The sequence below is a fragment of the Crocodylus porosus genome, unplaced genomic scaffold (assembly GCF_001723895.1).
Source record: "Crocodylus porosus isolate Cpor-Errol unplaced genomic scaffold, CroPor_comp1, whole genome shotgun sequence".
Classification (NCBI taxonomy): Eukaryota; Metazoa; Chordata; order Crocodylia; family Crocodylidae; genus Crocodylus; species Crocodylus porosus.
This window is the reverse complement of record NW_017728886.1, coordinates 75,545,242-75,559,383: the sequence shown is the minus strand read 5'-3', so window position 1 is coordinate 75,559,383 and position 14,142 is coordinate 75,545,242. Positions and strand designations below refer to the sequence as shown.

At 42.0% G+C, this 14,142-nt stretch overlaps 1 protein-coding gene across 1 annotated transcript in view; it reads right to left on the bottom strand.

Annotated features, from left to right (window-relative positions):
- Window positions 1-3,943: 3,943 nt before the first annotated feature.
- LOC109311199 (collagen alpha-6(VI) chain-like) overlaps window positions 3,944-14,142 on the bottom strand; it is a 95,878-nt gene continuing 85,679 nt past the window's right edge. Inside the window, exons 35-39 of the mRNA XM_019536702.1 lie at window positions 9,775-9,865; window positions 8,457-9,122; window positions 8,076-8,169; window positions 7,229-7,497; window positions 3,944-4,489 (exon numbers count right to left, since the gene is read on the bottom strand). Coding sequence (XP_019392247.1) covers window positions 4,317-4,489; window positions 7,229-7,497; window positions 8,076-8,169; window positions 8,457-9,122; window positions 9,775-9,865 — 1,293 coding nt within the window. The 3' untranslated portion in view covers window positions 3,944-4,316. The remainder of the gene's footprint in view (window positions 4,490-7,228; window positions 7,498-8,075; window positions 8,170-8,456; window positions 9,123-9,774; window positions 9,866-14,142) is intronic.

Here is a 14,142-nt window from a genome sequence, read left to right as displayed (position 1 = left end):
TTAGTGAAACTTTTAAGAATTAGGGGATTCTGTTTTCAGAAGACCTTGCCCTAAATGATCAAACCCTTCAAAAAAAAAAAAGGAAAATGAAATAAAACCTGAAATGTGACGTTTGGGTAACTTCTGGGTTTAGCTAACCAAAGAGCATCCCTTATCAGCTGTAAACATTTGCTGATTTTTAAGGTTATATTTATGCAAGTTGAGACTTTCTCCTTCAACTGAAACAAACAATGGAAGAGAAAATGAGTACGTGTCTTTCTTTAATTTGGTCACGTATTCCAGATATTTATAAGAACTGCCAGGCTCAAGTGTCTCATTAATCATAATATTGTTTGGTGCATGTTTTTTCCATTTTGTTGTTTCCAGAAATACTTTTATGCACTGTAATAAATAAATTAGTTTTTTTTTTAAATGGGGTGCCACTAAATTTTAAAAAAAAATTATGGAGGGATGCTGAGTCTAGAGAGGTTGTGAACCATTGAATCAATGAGAGCCACTGATCATTCAGAAAGCATGCCCAAGTGATCTGTTCTTCTAGACTTTCTCTTTAAGAGTGTGGTAAGAAATCCTGCGTGTCTGATGAGATAAAGTACAAACAGACTAGTCATGAATTGGTGGGATTCTGGAAGAACAAGCAACAGCTGTTGTATGGCTTGGAGGAAGACTGTGGGTTCCAACTAGCAAGAACAATTACCAAGACAAACAGATTTGCCCCTGGAGCCCCAAAAGAATGAGTAAGCTCAGCCTAGTCTCAGCAAGCTAAAAGCTCCGTTGAACTCTGTTTGGATTTCCTTTTAGATGTCTCGGGAGTGTCCAGTAGATGGAATTTGACAAGATCAGCAATTATTGGTTGTCACTCATTAAAACTGGTCACAGGATTGCAGACCTGAAGAGCCGCACACAATATTCTCTGGCAAATTATTCAACACATGCTTTGCAGAATGAAAAATCCTTGATTTTTCTGGTTCCTCTCTCACCCAGACACAGGAGAGGAAGATAGTAGAATTACTACCGTTACTCCGAGGCCCTCTTTCCTTCACCAGCAAGATGGGATTAGGGTCAGACTGCAGAACAGCAGGAAATGCACACACCTACAGATTACAATTCATGAAAGCGTATCCAATCTAGTTTTAAACTAGTTCCTGTTCTGTGCAACAGAAGCTGATTGAACTTGCCTTTTAACTTTGAAACAGATTTCTAGCAAAGATGTGAGGCAGTGAGTAGTGATATTTGCCTTGGCATTGCCTGTAATATGTCTGTTTGACTAGAGTACTTCATTCTCACATCTTCCAATTTGGTACACTTCACAGGCAATGTAACTAGTTCAGCGCTAGAGCCACAAGGTCCCCTGGCCTGACTTGTCACCCGATTCCTGCCTCCCTAACGCATCTGCCTCCCAGGTGTCATCTCATCTGCCATGTTTTGGTGGTATAATTTCATAGGGAAGCTACCTGGAGGAGGTAGATGTGGGATCTGGGGTACAGACTTGTCCGAGCTAAGGCTCTTCCTGGCCTCAGCTCACTTGATCTGGCTGAGTACCGCTGGCCAGAGTCCACTGTGCCAGGACCCTAGGTGCCTGGCTCCAGCTTAGACCAGCCCAGCCATCTGTGGACTCTGGGCTACTTGGCTTCAAGGCTAACCCTGGCAGACACAGAGTTTTTGCCCCCTCAGTCTCTTCTGCCAGATACTCAGGCCTCTGGTGCACTACCAGTCCTCCTTCCAAAATGTATTTGGGCTCCTGCCCACAGATAACCCTACGGGACTTCAGGCCCTAGAAATGCTCTAAACTGGGGCTTACCCCACAGTGGCCTCTAAACCTCAACTTACAACCACATCTGGTCCTCCAGTATAAGCACCAATCAAAATACAAGTGTCTGCTACCAAAACAAAGTTCACAAAACACAAGGAATCCCATAATAGCACCACTCAAAAATTCAAGATACTTAGCTCTGGCTGCTCCGGGTACAGGATATCTTCTGCCCTTCTGTGGTGCAGAGTCCTTCCTCCATAGGCAGCCCAGGCTAGTTCCTCCCTGGAGCTCAGCCTTCTGTGGCTCTTACAGCCAAGCTGCCCCTTCTGCAGCAGACCCTAGGCTTATGAGTCTCTCCTTGGGTCATCTGACCCTCTATTTCTGCCCCAAGCCTCCCAATCACTGCCTGTACCTGGGGTAGGGGGCCATTTTATTTAGGTGGTCCTCTGCTCTTACTGATCTATTTAAGAGGCTGGGGTTGGCCAATGTGCCTTGGATTCCTTCCTCCTCACAGTAATGGGGCAGAAGCCCCATTACAGGCACTAAATTAAAGGAGAAGAATATAGGTTGTTAACATATGTGCTTAATTTTTGAAGCCAAAAGGGGTGGGGGGGGGAAGGAATTTTTGGAGTCAAAGGAAAAAAAGGAATTCTGTGGTTTCCATATGTTGTTTGGATTTTTATTTTTTTTTTATAAGACATCCAAGCTTGTTGTTTGCTTCCACAAAGTCGATTCCAGTTCTGCAGATGAGCACTTTCTTGGTCTGAGGTTTGATCTGTTTAGACTTTAAATTCAGTTATGCTCAATAGCAAAATGCAGACTAAATCTTACAACGAGGATTTCATTCTGATCCCACTTACACAAGGGTAATTACCTTGACAACCCACACCAATCTCCTCCAGTGTGGTAGTAGAAGGTATTCCAACTCAAAATTACCCAAATCTCTCTACATTGCAAGCCGTGTCTAAAAATCACTAAAAATAATCCCCTCCAAAAAAACCATCCAGGAATTCCTGGTGTATAAAGATCAAATGACTTACCAAGTTGAAGGTCTACACTGTAAAGATCAAATGACTTACTAAGTTGAAGGTCAATGACACTGATAACTCTGATGCGTATGAGATCTGGAAGGCATACCAAAGGTACATCCAAAAGCTAGTAACTGCATCAAAGATTTTTACATATCTTCATTCAGGTTAACTGATGTTAATAGTGTGAAAAATGCTGAAGTTCTGCAGTGGACAAGTTGCTTTTCACTTGACACATGGTACAGAGGTGTGAATACCCAAGAAGCTGCTGTACAGTGGGGCAGCACTCAGCAAGAGGAAGTATGGCTGTTCTAGGAAATAACTCTGGGTGATGCTAAGTGGTGCCTGGCAAAACTGAACATATCAGTTGGCCACATGCACATGAGCACAACATTTGTTTCCCCAGGGACAAGAAGCAGTGGCACACTGTGCGCTGCTGCTACTTGTCTCTGCTACACATGGTCTGACACACAGCAGGTTATTCCAGGTGGGGTAGGAAGGCTGGGGCCCAAAATTGTGCCGGCCCTAGCAGCCTTACCTGGGACCCTGGGGGATGGGGAAGCTGCAGCCAGGGTGCTCCTGCACCTGGGAGCTTGCCAGCAACTAGAGTGTGGCTCCAGCCAGCCAGATTCCAGTTTTAGGAAGTGTGCGCCGCTGCCATGTGTGCAGCTCCACCTTTTTTCCATACAGGATCTCCTGGAGTCAAAAACCACCCTGTGTTGCAATGCAGACGCATGGAGAATGCTCGAATGTGTGGTGTCACAGATGTGTCTGCAGTGCCACATACTGCACAGCCATGCTCACCTGGATACAGCCTGGGTATTTCACTGCATGGGTCCCAAATGTAGGTGTGATGCATTGTGGGCATACACACTGAAATTAAAAAGTATGTGAAGAAAAAGAAATGACAAGAGCAATGGACTGATTTACAAGGCATGTAGAAATGTGAGTTATATGGAAGAAACTGCTTGTCATGAATTTGTCCCCTCAGTCCCTTGTTTACTGCTCCACTATCCCAATGCCATCATCATTGACAGCAAGAGATATGCAGTACACATTGACGCATCTCTGAAACAAAAATGGAGATAGGCTGATTTACACTAGTTTAGGAGCAAAGCATACATCTACTGAAATCAATTTGAGGAAGTGATGGCACACACTTTAATATTTCAGAAAGAATTACTTTATTCACGTTTTGCTTTTTTGTTTGTTTTGAGTGAGTAAAGATACAGCAGAAAACTTGGTCAGAGATACAGACAGGAACAAAGTGACCTACAGCACCTTTATATCTTTAAAGCTAAAATGATTTTGGTCCCTTCTGTAAGTAGGATAAATGCATACAAAAATGAACCAAAATGCCATAACACTAGCATCTTGCATCCAATGTCATTTTATACAAGTGCCTGAGGTATTGTTTTCTTTAGCGCATCAAAAAGTGCACATTTTGGTGTTTTCAAACAATATCAAAGTTTTAATATTTTTACTGTACCTCTTTTATAGCACAGGTAAAGAAGTGGAGAAGTTTGACCCTTCCCACTCTAGGAAGATTTTACGCACAGTGCTTCACAGTCCTCTTGGGTTTCAAATCTGTTTTTGTTGCCTCCACAGCCACCATACCAGAACTGTCCACATGTTTTCTGCTCTTTGTCATAGTACCACTTCAGAACATAATCCTGACATTCTCCAGTTTCCTGAGCCACCACACAAGCATCTAGAAAAGGCAAATAAGGGCTGGAATTAAAAGTCATGACAGAAATTCATGAATGCTGGTACATCAGGGAACAATTATGTTCTGTTTAAATGGGCAGATTCTAATAGCAGTGAGCTTCCTCGGGCTTTATTAAAGAAGGTGGCATGAGTCCACTCCCACCTACCCACTGTGGTGTAAACAACATGGCAGGAATTAAGGATATAGGAGTTTTAGGGTCCTAATGTACTATAAAACCTACAGTAGGCAGGCAGATCATGTTAGGATGGACTTTACCTTAAATGTTTAAAAACTGTTCCTATTCATGCAGTCTATGACATGTCTTAGTGAATGCGTGGTGTTTTGCAAATAAACTATACTAAGGGGTATGCTTACCAAAAGAAAACAGGTATGAAATTCACAAAAACCTCTAATCAACAAGTAATAGGATGAAAAGATGAACAGGTTTATAGGTTGGTCAGAACAAAAATGAACCCTCTAGCTCACAACCAAATTCTGACCTCACTTCAATCAAATGAATTTTATTGGTGTACATCAGTAGACTGACCTCAAGCTTTTATATGAGTATAATATCAGAACATGACACAAAATGAAACTCGGTGGCCTTGTCCACGCAGGCAAGCAAGTACGGTTTGTGGTGCCACAAACTGCACACATTGCATGTTAAACTGTGCAATGCTGCTAATTTGCCGCACAGGGGCAACCCCCCCCCAGAAAAAAGCAGCACAAAGCACACAAAAATAGTGTGCACCAGGACAAACACAGATATGGGGAAGAAAGCACCCCAGGACACAGAGGAGGAAGCCCAGTGCCACACTGAAGCATGTGGAGACAGAAGAGCAGCCAGCCCAGGGCTTCCTGCTCCCCTGTCTCTGCATGCTGCAGAGCCCCCGCACTGAGGCATACGGTGCCCCAGTCAACCATGGACTGGCTGGCTGGGGAGATGAGGAAGCAGCTGGCTGGGGCACAGTGTGCCTAAACTCAGGGGCTCCACAGCACATGGAGACAGTGTGTCTCTACATGCTACTCCCCAACAGGCTGAGACACAGGGTGCCTCAACACAGGGCCTGCCTGCTGGCTAGCTGTACAATGAGGCACCCTGTGCCCCAACCAGCTTCCCTTGCAGCACATGGAACCCAACCAGGAGCCGAGAAGAGCTGGGCATGGGCAGTTTACCCACAGCTGGAAAATGTGTTCTTCAACAAAGAGCATGTGCAGGGACGTGCGATGTAACACAAAGTAGCAGCTCAAATTTGTGCTGCTACTATTTGTGCCACTGCGAGCACATGTCCCTACTTGTCTGGACATGGCCAGTGTCACGAAAAGGAAAAACAGGAAAATATAACATAACACAGAAGGATTGCTTAATTTTATATTCTACATGTATCCTTCCTCACTCACAAATCAGTGCACTCTACACCCACTGATAGCAGAAGATGCCAGGCAGTGTTATGTGGAATTGTTGTGAACAAAATTGGTGGAATTTTTTTTTTTTTTTTTTTAAGATACTAGAGGAACAAATCAAGTTTTAGAAATACTAGATTACATCATTGGTCTGAGAAGCTGCTATCATTGTTCAAACACTTAATGAAAATAACCTAACAGTCCTAGGCTGCAGCTTGTAGGCAGTATTTTATTTGCAATGGAGCAGCCAGTCAAATCAGAAACCCATACATGCTGCTTCATTTTGTGTTTTCCCTTTGCTGACAAAAACTATACCCACTTGTAGACTAAGGAAAAAAGGAATAGTGAACACAAGATTTAGGCAAGCATTGATCCTCTGGATCATGGTGTACATGTAAGAGGTCTAGGTCAGGTGCCTTACAAATCCACTTATGACCATCTGCTTGTGATGGTCTTGCAACCATCACACCAAAACCTTCAAGGTATATGCGAAAGAATGGAGGAGTATAGGCTGCACAAGACCTACCAGATGTTCAGTGCCTTGATGGTTGTAGCTTTTGCCAGAGAGCAACAGATTAAAACTGCTGCTGACTGCCTAATGCTTCAGTGAGGGCACGTTTCTGTCAGGGTAGTGTCCCTTAGCCCTTCTCCAACCAAGGAGTAGCCAAAAGGCATCAGGGGCTAGGGTTTGTGATCTCTCTCAAGGACTTTTTTAGGATAAAAATGCATCTAGCAACCAATTCTTCAGCTTCTAAGTTTATTGCATCACAATCTGCAGCAAATAGCACACAGCTGGGAGGCAGGGGAAGGTAAGCATTCATAAGGTCTGAAGAACAGCTGCCTGGCTGGAAACTACCTGTTGGATGCCTAGTTCTGTACAAAGATAGACTCCAGTAGAAATATGTGTGTATTTGCTCTCCCCACCCCCATGCTAAGCACTCTTGTCCCAGGAGAGATCAGTCTTTCACAAGAGAAACCCAAGTAATGAGTTAAAATGCTGCAACTTGCTGACAACGTTAATAGTTTAGAACGCTTTGAAAATTCAGTTTAATTCTAGCAACCAAGAGCCATCTACTTGTTTCTGTTTTATTACAGATTTACATACCTACCAAAACATTACTGCACTAAACAACCCCAGTTCTGGCTTTAGTTGCACATATACAACTCTTACCATGAAAAACTAGGAATGCATAACATTTAGAAAACATGTCTACGAATGACCAAAATTACTTAGCACTGAGTAAGTACCACGAGTCTCATCTAAAACTTATTACAGTTAACAAGAGGCTTTCCACTTAGTTCCAGGGTTTTGGATCAAGCCCTAAACTCCATACATACCGTGGTTAGTGAGAGCAGTTCCTGTTCCTTCTGTCTCTTCTAAGTTTTCTTCATTGTTTTCTTGGTCTCCTTCATATTCCTTCCTCTTGCCTTCTTCATTATGGCCCTCTGTGAAATACTCACCACCCTCATAATCATATTCTTTTTGTGTAACATTTTCAGGTTCCTGAGTGGTCTCTGTAATTTCTCCCAATAATGTGGTTTCCATTGGCTCTCTTTCTTCCAAACTCCTGCCATAGTCCAGTTCATCAAATTGAGGGAAAGGTATGCTTCAGAGAGGAGGGGAAAAAGCCACACACTACATGTTAGCACTAGGGAGCACATGAAAAACATGCACAACATTCATTCATCAAATTATTTAGTGAAGATCTTCAGGTTAGAAGTGTGTTTCTGTCAACAGTAATGAGAATTTAACCAGGGATTTCACAGGCATTTAGAGAGCTCCTCTAAAGTGCCCAGAGCGTTACATGCATCAGTGTCCCCATGTTGAAAAATGACAGCAGGGTCACTGTAATCCCTGCTGCCATTTTTCAGCACAGGGACACTGATGCATATGATGCTGGAGTCTGCTGGAGTGCAGTAATTACCATGCTTCAACAGACTTGAGACACGCTGTAATTACAGCATGTTGGTCCAGCCTCGCTGCACATGTATAGGCACCCAAAGAAAGCAAGTCCTTTATTAGGAGAACAGATGTATAAATACAGTGGCATTTCATACACTACTGAAAAAGAAAGTAGGGAACCTCAGGGGCTAATTGGGTGAGAGAGGCATCGTGAGTTTTTGTAGGCAACAACCTACTTTGTCAGATGCTATGCATCTCTTAGTTGAGTAGAAATGATTATACCTTTCAAAATTAGCTACTTGTTCTTGTGCATCTCCTCGATCTAGCCTTTCACACTCTTCTTGTAGTTCTGGAGTAGGGTAACTGTTCATTTCACCTGTGAGGAAAAGGGCAGGGAGCTAAGCCTGAGATTTTTGAAGTCTCAAATACTGATAAATTTAAAGGAAAGCATGAAATTATTGTTGACTAAAAGCAAGCGTCTTCCAGTAAAGAAGCATAATACAGCTAGATCAACACCAAGAAGCAGGACAGAGCAAGGCAATAAAATAGCTTTAAAAATCACCTATAAAATTTACAAGTGATAGCTGTTATACAATAACAGAGAACTCTAGGTTCATCTTTGTGTATGTATATCGGAAGTAAACGGGATCGTGTGCTACTTACGTTTCAGTAGATTTAGGAAGGCCCAAGTAAATTTCTCAGCATATGCCATTTCAAGATTCAAAACCCTGCCCATCTGCAATAAGTGCTGGTCTGTTGGGGAACTTGAGAGATCAATTAGCTCACTGTCACTAACTTTGTTTCCAAGTGCTAGGGTGAACATGATGAATCCTTGGCATTTGGCTTCCAGTGCAGCCTTTTTCAGTTTCTGTCTGTCCCAGGCACTCGTCTTACTTCCAACTATGGTAAATATGACCCTGTATTGTCTTGGGCTGGGAGCTTTGAAAAATATGTTTTCAACTGTCCACTGTAAGGCATGACCAATGGCAGATGGCCCTTCCAGTTGGTGAACGGATTCTTGGATATACTTCTTCATCAAGTTTTTACTACTGTACGTGACTAGATCAAACTCTTGGTTCACTGGCTGTCTACCACTCCTGGGTGTAAAGTCTCTTGGAGCCTGCTGTACCAGAGCTACTCTAGCTCCTGCTAGAGAAGGCTGTGGGGCGATAATGAAGTGATCTATCATAGTGCTCACAAAGTCTTTCGCTGTCTCAAATTCTTCACTGGCAATGTTGCGAGAACTGTCCATGATATAAGCGATGTCCATGTTCACCATGACAGGAGGGGGGGAAGGAACCTCACAGTTTATATCTGGTTTACATTTATCTAGGGAGAAAACATAAGCAGATAAACTATTCTGCAGTGTAAAAAGAGCCAATCAAACCTTAATTGAGCCATTTTGGTTTTTATTTAAAGTTTATCTTATAAATAAGTTTGACAATTAGAAATCTTATTAATCTGCTAAGTAACATGAACAGACTCTCTAAATGATGTCCTGATATTCCATGAAAATTATACAGTTGGCTGGAAAAAAAAAAAGGGGGGGGGGCGGGTCCTGAAAACATTACCCTGCAGCTGAAGAGCTCTTGTGTGTTCTTTGTTTTGTTCAGTTTTCTTGGAAAGAAAGACTATTGGAACAAGCTTCATTTTTTCTCTCCAATTATTGCCCAGCATTCCTAAATGCATTTCTGTGAAAAACCTCTCCTACCACTGATACGTGGAAGTTTCAGTAAATGAACCTTATTTCCCAGAACCAGAATACTATTTAGAGTAACTTCTGTTATATGTGCAATGGGACACTTTATTCATCTTGCATCAACCAGGCAGGAGACAATTAAATAGCAGTCTTATTTTTGAGAAACTAATTCTTACCATTCATCTTGGCTAGAAAATTGTTACACTAAGAGTTAGAAGGTTTGTTGCTGTAAAATTAAGTACGCTAAGACAGCAAACAATGATTTTTTGTAAATAGCCTTACCATAGCAAAGCGTGCAATACTCAATTCTCTCCAAGTGTTCGTTTTGTTGATTTTCCCAAACAAACAGCTGAAATCTTCCAGTGTCATCAATCTGTATTTAAAAGAAAACATGCAATAGTCTAAACTAGAAATGCACAAAAAACCCTGTTTTCCTAGTTGTTAATATGATTTATCTGCTGCAGTCTATCCATAACTCATGGGTTTTGCTTATATCATATTAGTGTACAGGTAAATTGCAAAAAATTTTGGGTGCCATTTTGATAATCTGTGAGTTTCACAGGTCTTAATTAGAACACTTAATGTACAGAGAAGACGGAGCATGGGGAATGGAAAAGAGAGTAAAAAAATCCTACCACCTACAACAATCAATTTCTCTTAAAGGGTAAAGTGATCCTACAGTGAGAGGAAAGTTTTGTAGGGAAGTTGTTGCACTGAGACTGAAGAGATTAGGTATTTTATCCTGGTTCTACCAGAGCCATTCAATGTCACTTTGGACAAGTCACTAAGGGTATGCCAAAATCAGCAGAATACAGTATTGTGCAGCTCAGGAGCCAGAAGAGGAACAGCCCATTAGCCAAGGCAGAGGCAAGTACTAATTAGCTGTGCTGAGACATTCCCTGCCTGCCAGCCAGAGATGCTACAACTTCCTCTCTCATTTCTTTAGTCTTTCCTGTCTATTTAAATTGCAAACTGTTTAAGGTAAGGACTAACTTCTTATTCTGTTTGTATACGTCATATTAGACTGACAGATGCCATTGAAACACAAATAAAAATGCCATCAGATTGCAATTAAATAGGAAAACCTGATGCATAAAGACACTGCTTTACTTAATGCAGGCAGCTACTACTTTTAGAGAGAGGTTCAAAGCAGCATCTATTTGGGAATCCAGAGTTCTGCTTTGCCTCCAAATACTACTTTCTTGTAAAGAAACATCTGAGAAAGGGGCCAAGTTGTTCTTGTAAGTCAGGACGAAGTCGTAGCAGGGGCCCTTGTTATTTTCATGCTACATAGGCTTACCTGAAGATGGGACATAACCTTCCATTTGGGTCTTCATAGCAACAAAGGGTTTGTTTGTTTTTTAAACAGTATGATGTTAGTGAAAGCAGTCAATTAAAGTGAGAGGCAAGCAGTAAATCTGTGGAGCAGAGAATAGTTAATCAGAAGTAGATAGTCGGTAAGGCACTATTCTGGTCTGCCTTCTGCCTGATCAGAAGTAGTTAACGACCAAGTATGGAACAGTTGTTATGCAGAAGGCAGGGTAACTCTCTCAACAACTGTTACAGTTAAACCCAGTTATGTAAATGAGTAAGGTCACTCAAAAGGGAAAAGAACTGTTAATACTTCTAGAACAAAGCAGAAGGAATGGATAAGTTATAATGAGTCTGTGTTAAGTACATGGTGTTGGTGTTGAGTAAAGTTATGAATTTCTGCTCTTAGCCCCGTATGTTCCATATTGTGTTGGTTTCCTTTGAGGACAATTATTGTGATATCAGATGCAGTGACTATTCTGTGAAAGTGTAATGCTGCTGGTGGTTCTGTCCTTTATCATGTTTCTGCTGGTGTTAAGCTGCCTCTGCCCCAAGTTTTGCTTTTCCCTAATAATCCATGTTGTTTGAATTGAATTTAGTTTTTGTAGCGTTTTTGCCATTTGTTGGACTGGCAAACGCTGGAATAAAGAATAAGGCTTAAACAGTGCAATATGTTAAAGTAAATATTAGATGCTACGAGGCAAATTGTGTTTGGATTACATCCCCTTATGTTCTTTGACTTTGCAAAGCATCTGTAATAGAAAGTATAAACCACATAAATTGTAAACATGTGCTTTATTTTTTGCTAACATGAGCAGTCATGTGGAAGCTAGACACATGCCTATTAGTACTATGGATTTCATTTTGTTTTGGCACAAAATGCGAAAGGACTACAGTTGATCAAAGGAAACAAACAGGGACAGTCTCTTAAAATGTAATGTGAACATGTCAAACATGTTTATGATATGATATGCTGCCGTTTTATTATTAACTGTATTCACAGGCTTAAGATACACAAGATACTCAAGCTACTTGTGCTAGAACAGGGGTCTCAAACTTAACCCATAAGCCGCAGCATGTGACCCAGGGGCTGTTACAAGTGCTGGGAATTTGGGTGGCAAGTATTTTGGTAATCTTTTACTTTTCAGCTCTTTATAACAAAAAGCCAGAGTGATTTGAGAGTCTACAATAGGAATCTGAACATAAACTGCATTATAGCCTGTTTGCATCTTATATCATTATTATTGAAAAAAAATCCTAGTGAAAAATGAGGGGTACAATTCTTCTCTCTGGCAGTACGGTTTCACCAGTTTTAACAGAAATTTTAGTCCACTTCTTTTTAAAACCTGCCTGTTTGCTGAAAATTGCCTTCTGTAAAAATGAACCTTAATTGTCATATGTGCTTGTTAGATGAAATCAGAGTAACAATCCACTTACTTTAGTGACAAGGATGAGTATAAATTTTTCCATACCCAGTCTATGATTATGCAGCTTGATTTAAGACACAAGATTATAGATCAGAAGTGGCATGTGCAGATGTTCATCTGTGCTGGGACACACGCTGGCAACCTGATGCAAGTAACTCAGGGTTATAGGGAGGGGTTGGCAGGATTGGGATAGTTAGCAAGTCTGGAGGGTTGCCAGGACTGGGGGGCCAACAGGTCTGCATGGGGTGTTGATAGGCCCATGGGGTAGGAGGAGGTCCATTCAGAAGTGGAAGGGAATAGCCTTTTCAGGGTGGGGATAGAGGTAGGAAGAGCACAGCATGAAGGCTCAGGCAAATGGTTGGGCTGTCCCAGCCATGGAGCCACCTTCCAAATGTATGCAGACATTCAATTGATTGGGCTAACCTATTCCCTGATTGGCCTAACCCCCCTCCCTCCAACATCCGCACAGATCAGCATTTAGATCAGCAGTGGGCAAAATACAGCCTGCAAGCCAGAACTGGCCCACCAGGCACTTTCATCTGGCCCATGGCACCCCCCAAAATTGCCCATTCCTTCCGCCCATGAAGGTGGAAGCAAGTTGCCCAAATGTACAAGCCCCCAATATAGTGTATTGGTCCTTGCTCCCACCCTCTTGGGTGGAAGGGCTCTGCCGAGCCAGCAGCTTCTGGGCAGGACTCCTGCTGCAGCTAGAGCCTGCTTGCTTGGGGAAGCAGGTAGGGAAGAGTGGTGGGGGTGATGGCCACCTCTATCACAGGGGCTCTGCACCACACATGCCTGCAGCTCCACACATGCAGCAGAGAAGCCCCTTGCTGGATTCTAAGGGGAAGCAAGGGATTATCTATATACAGTACACAATCACAAGTCATGACAAATATTTTTGTAATAAAATTAAAATACATTATAGTAGGTATTTGACTTCTAGTGTATGATTTGGTTTTCCTCTGGTTCTAAGATGGCAAAGGAATATGGGGGGACAGCAAGGGGAGGGACTTCCAGCAGCAAAGTTCAGGGATTCAGGGGCAGGACTTCTGGTCGCAATATGGCAACCAGGGGGCGAGGCAACTGTCAAAGGATGGGGCTACCTATGCAGCCCCCAACAGCTCGCCAAACTTTTTAAGTTGCCCTCCACCCAAAATAATTGCACACTTCTGATTTAGATCAACCTAACCCTAGTCAGGTCAATCTAAATATAACATCTGCATATACCCCAAAATAATCAGCTGCTTTCTGCTCCCCTTTGTTTTGCAAAGCAGCCAAGAGATTAAGCTATACCTAAGATATATAGATGACATTTTCATCATGCGGACCAAAACCCCACAGTCTCTGATTGATTTCCATCAAAAATTCAACAATCATCACCCCTTCATCAGACTCTCTCTTGAATACTCAAATACCAACATTTCCTTTTTGGACACCATGATCAATATCCAAAATGGTAAAATACAAACCACAATATACAAGGAACTCATGGATCAACATACATATCTACACCAGCAATTACCCAAAACACACCAAAACAGCTGTAATTGATAGCCAAGCCCTCTGATACCACCAAATTTGCACCAAGAGTACCCATGATTGCCACCTCAAATTTAAAAAAGGCTTTCACCCAACAAAGACATTCCTTCTGAGAAATAGATCATACTTTTGAAAGAGCCACCCAGATATGAAACAAAGATTTGCTGTAGTGCAAAAATTAAATCCCCATAAAATCGCACACCTTTAGTTATGACATACTATCCCTCCCTGGAACCTACACAGAAAATCCTCAAACAATTGCAACCCATACTAAAAGACTAGAAGACTCAATTCTTAAAGAGCTCTCTCCAGAACCACCCATCCTAGCCTTTAAACAAGCACTAAACCTCAGTAACCTCATCACCATAAGCAA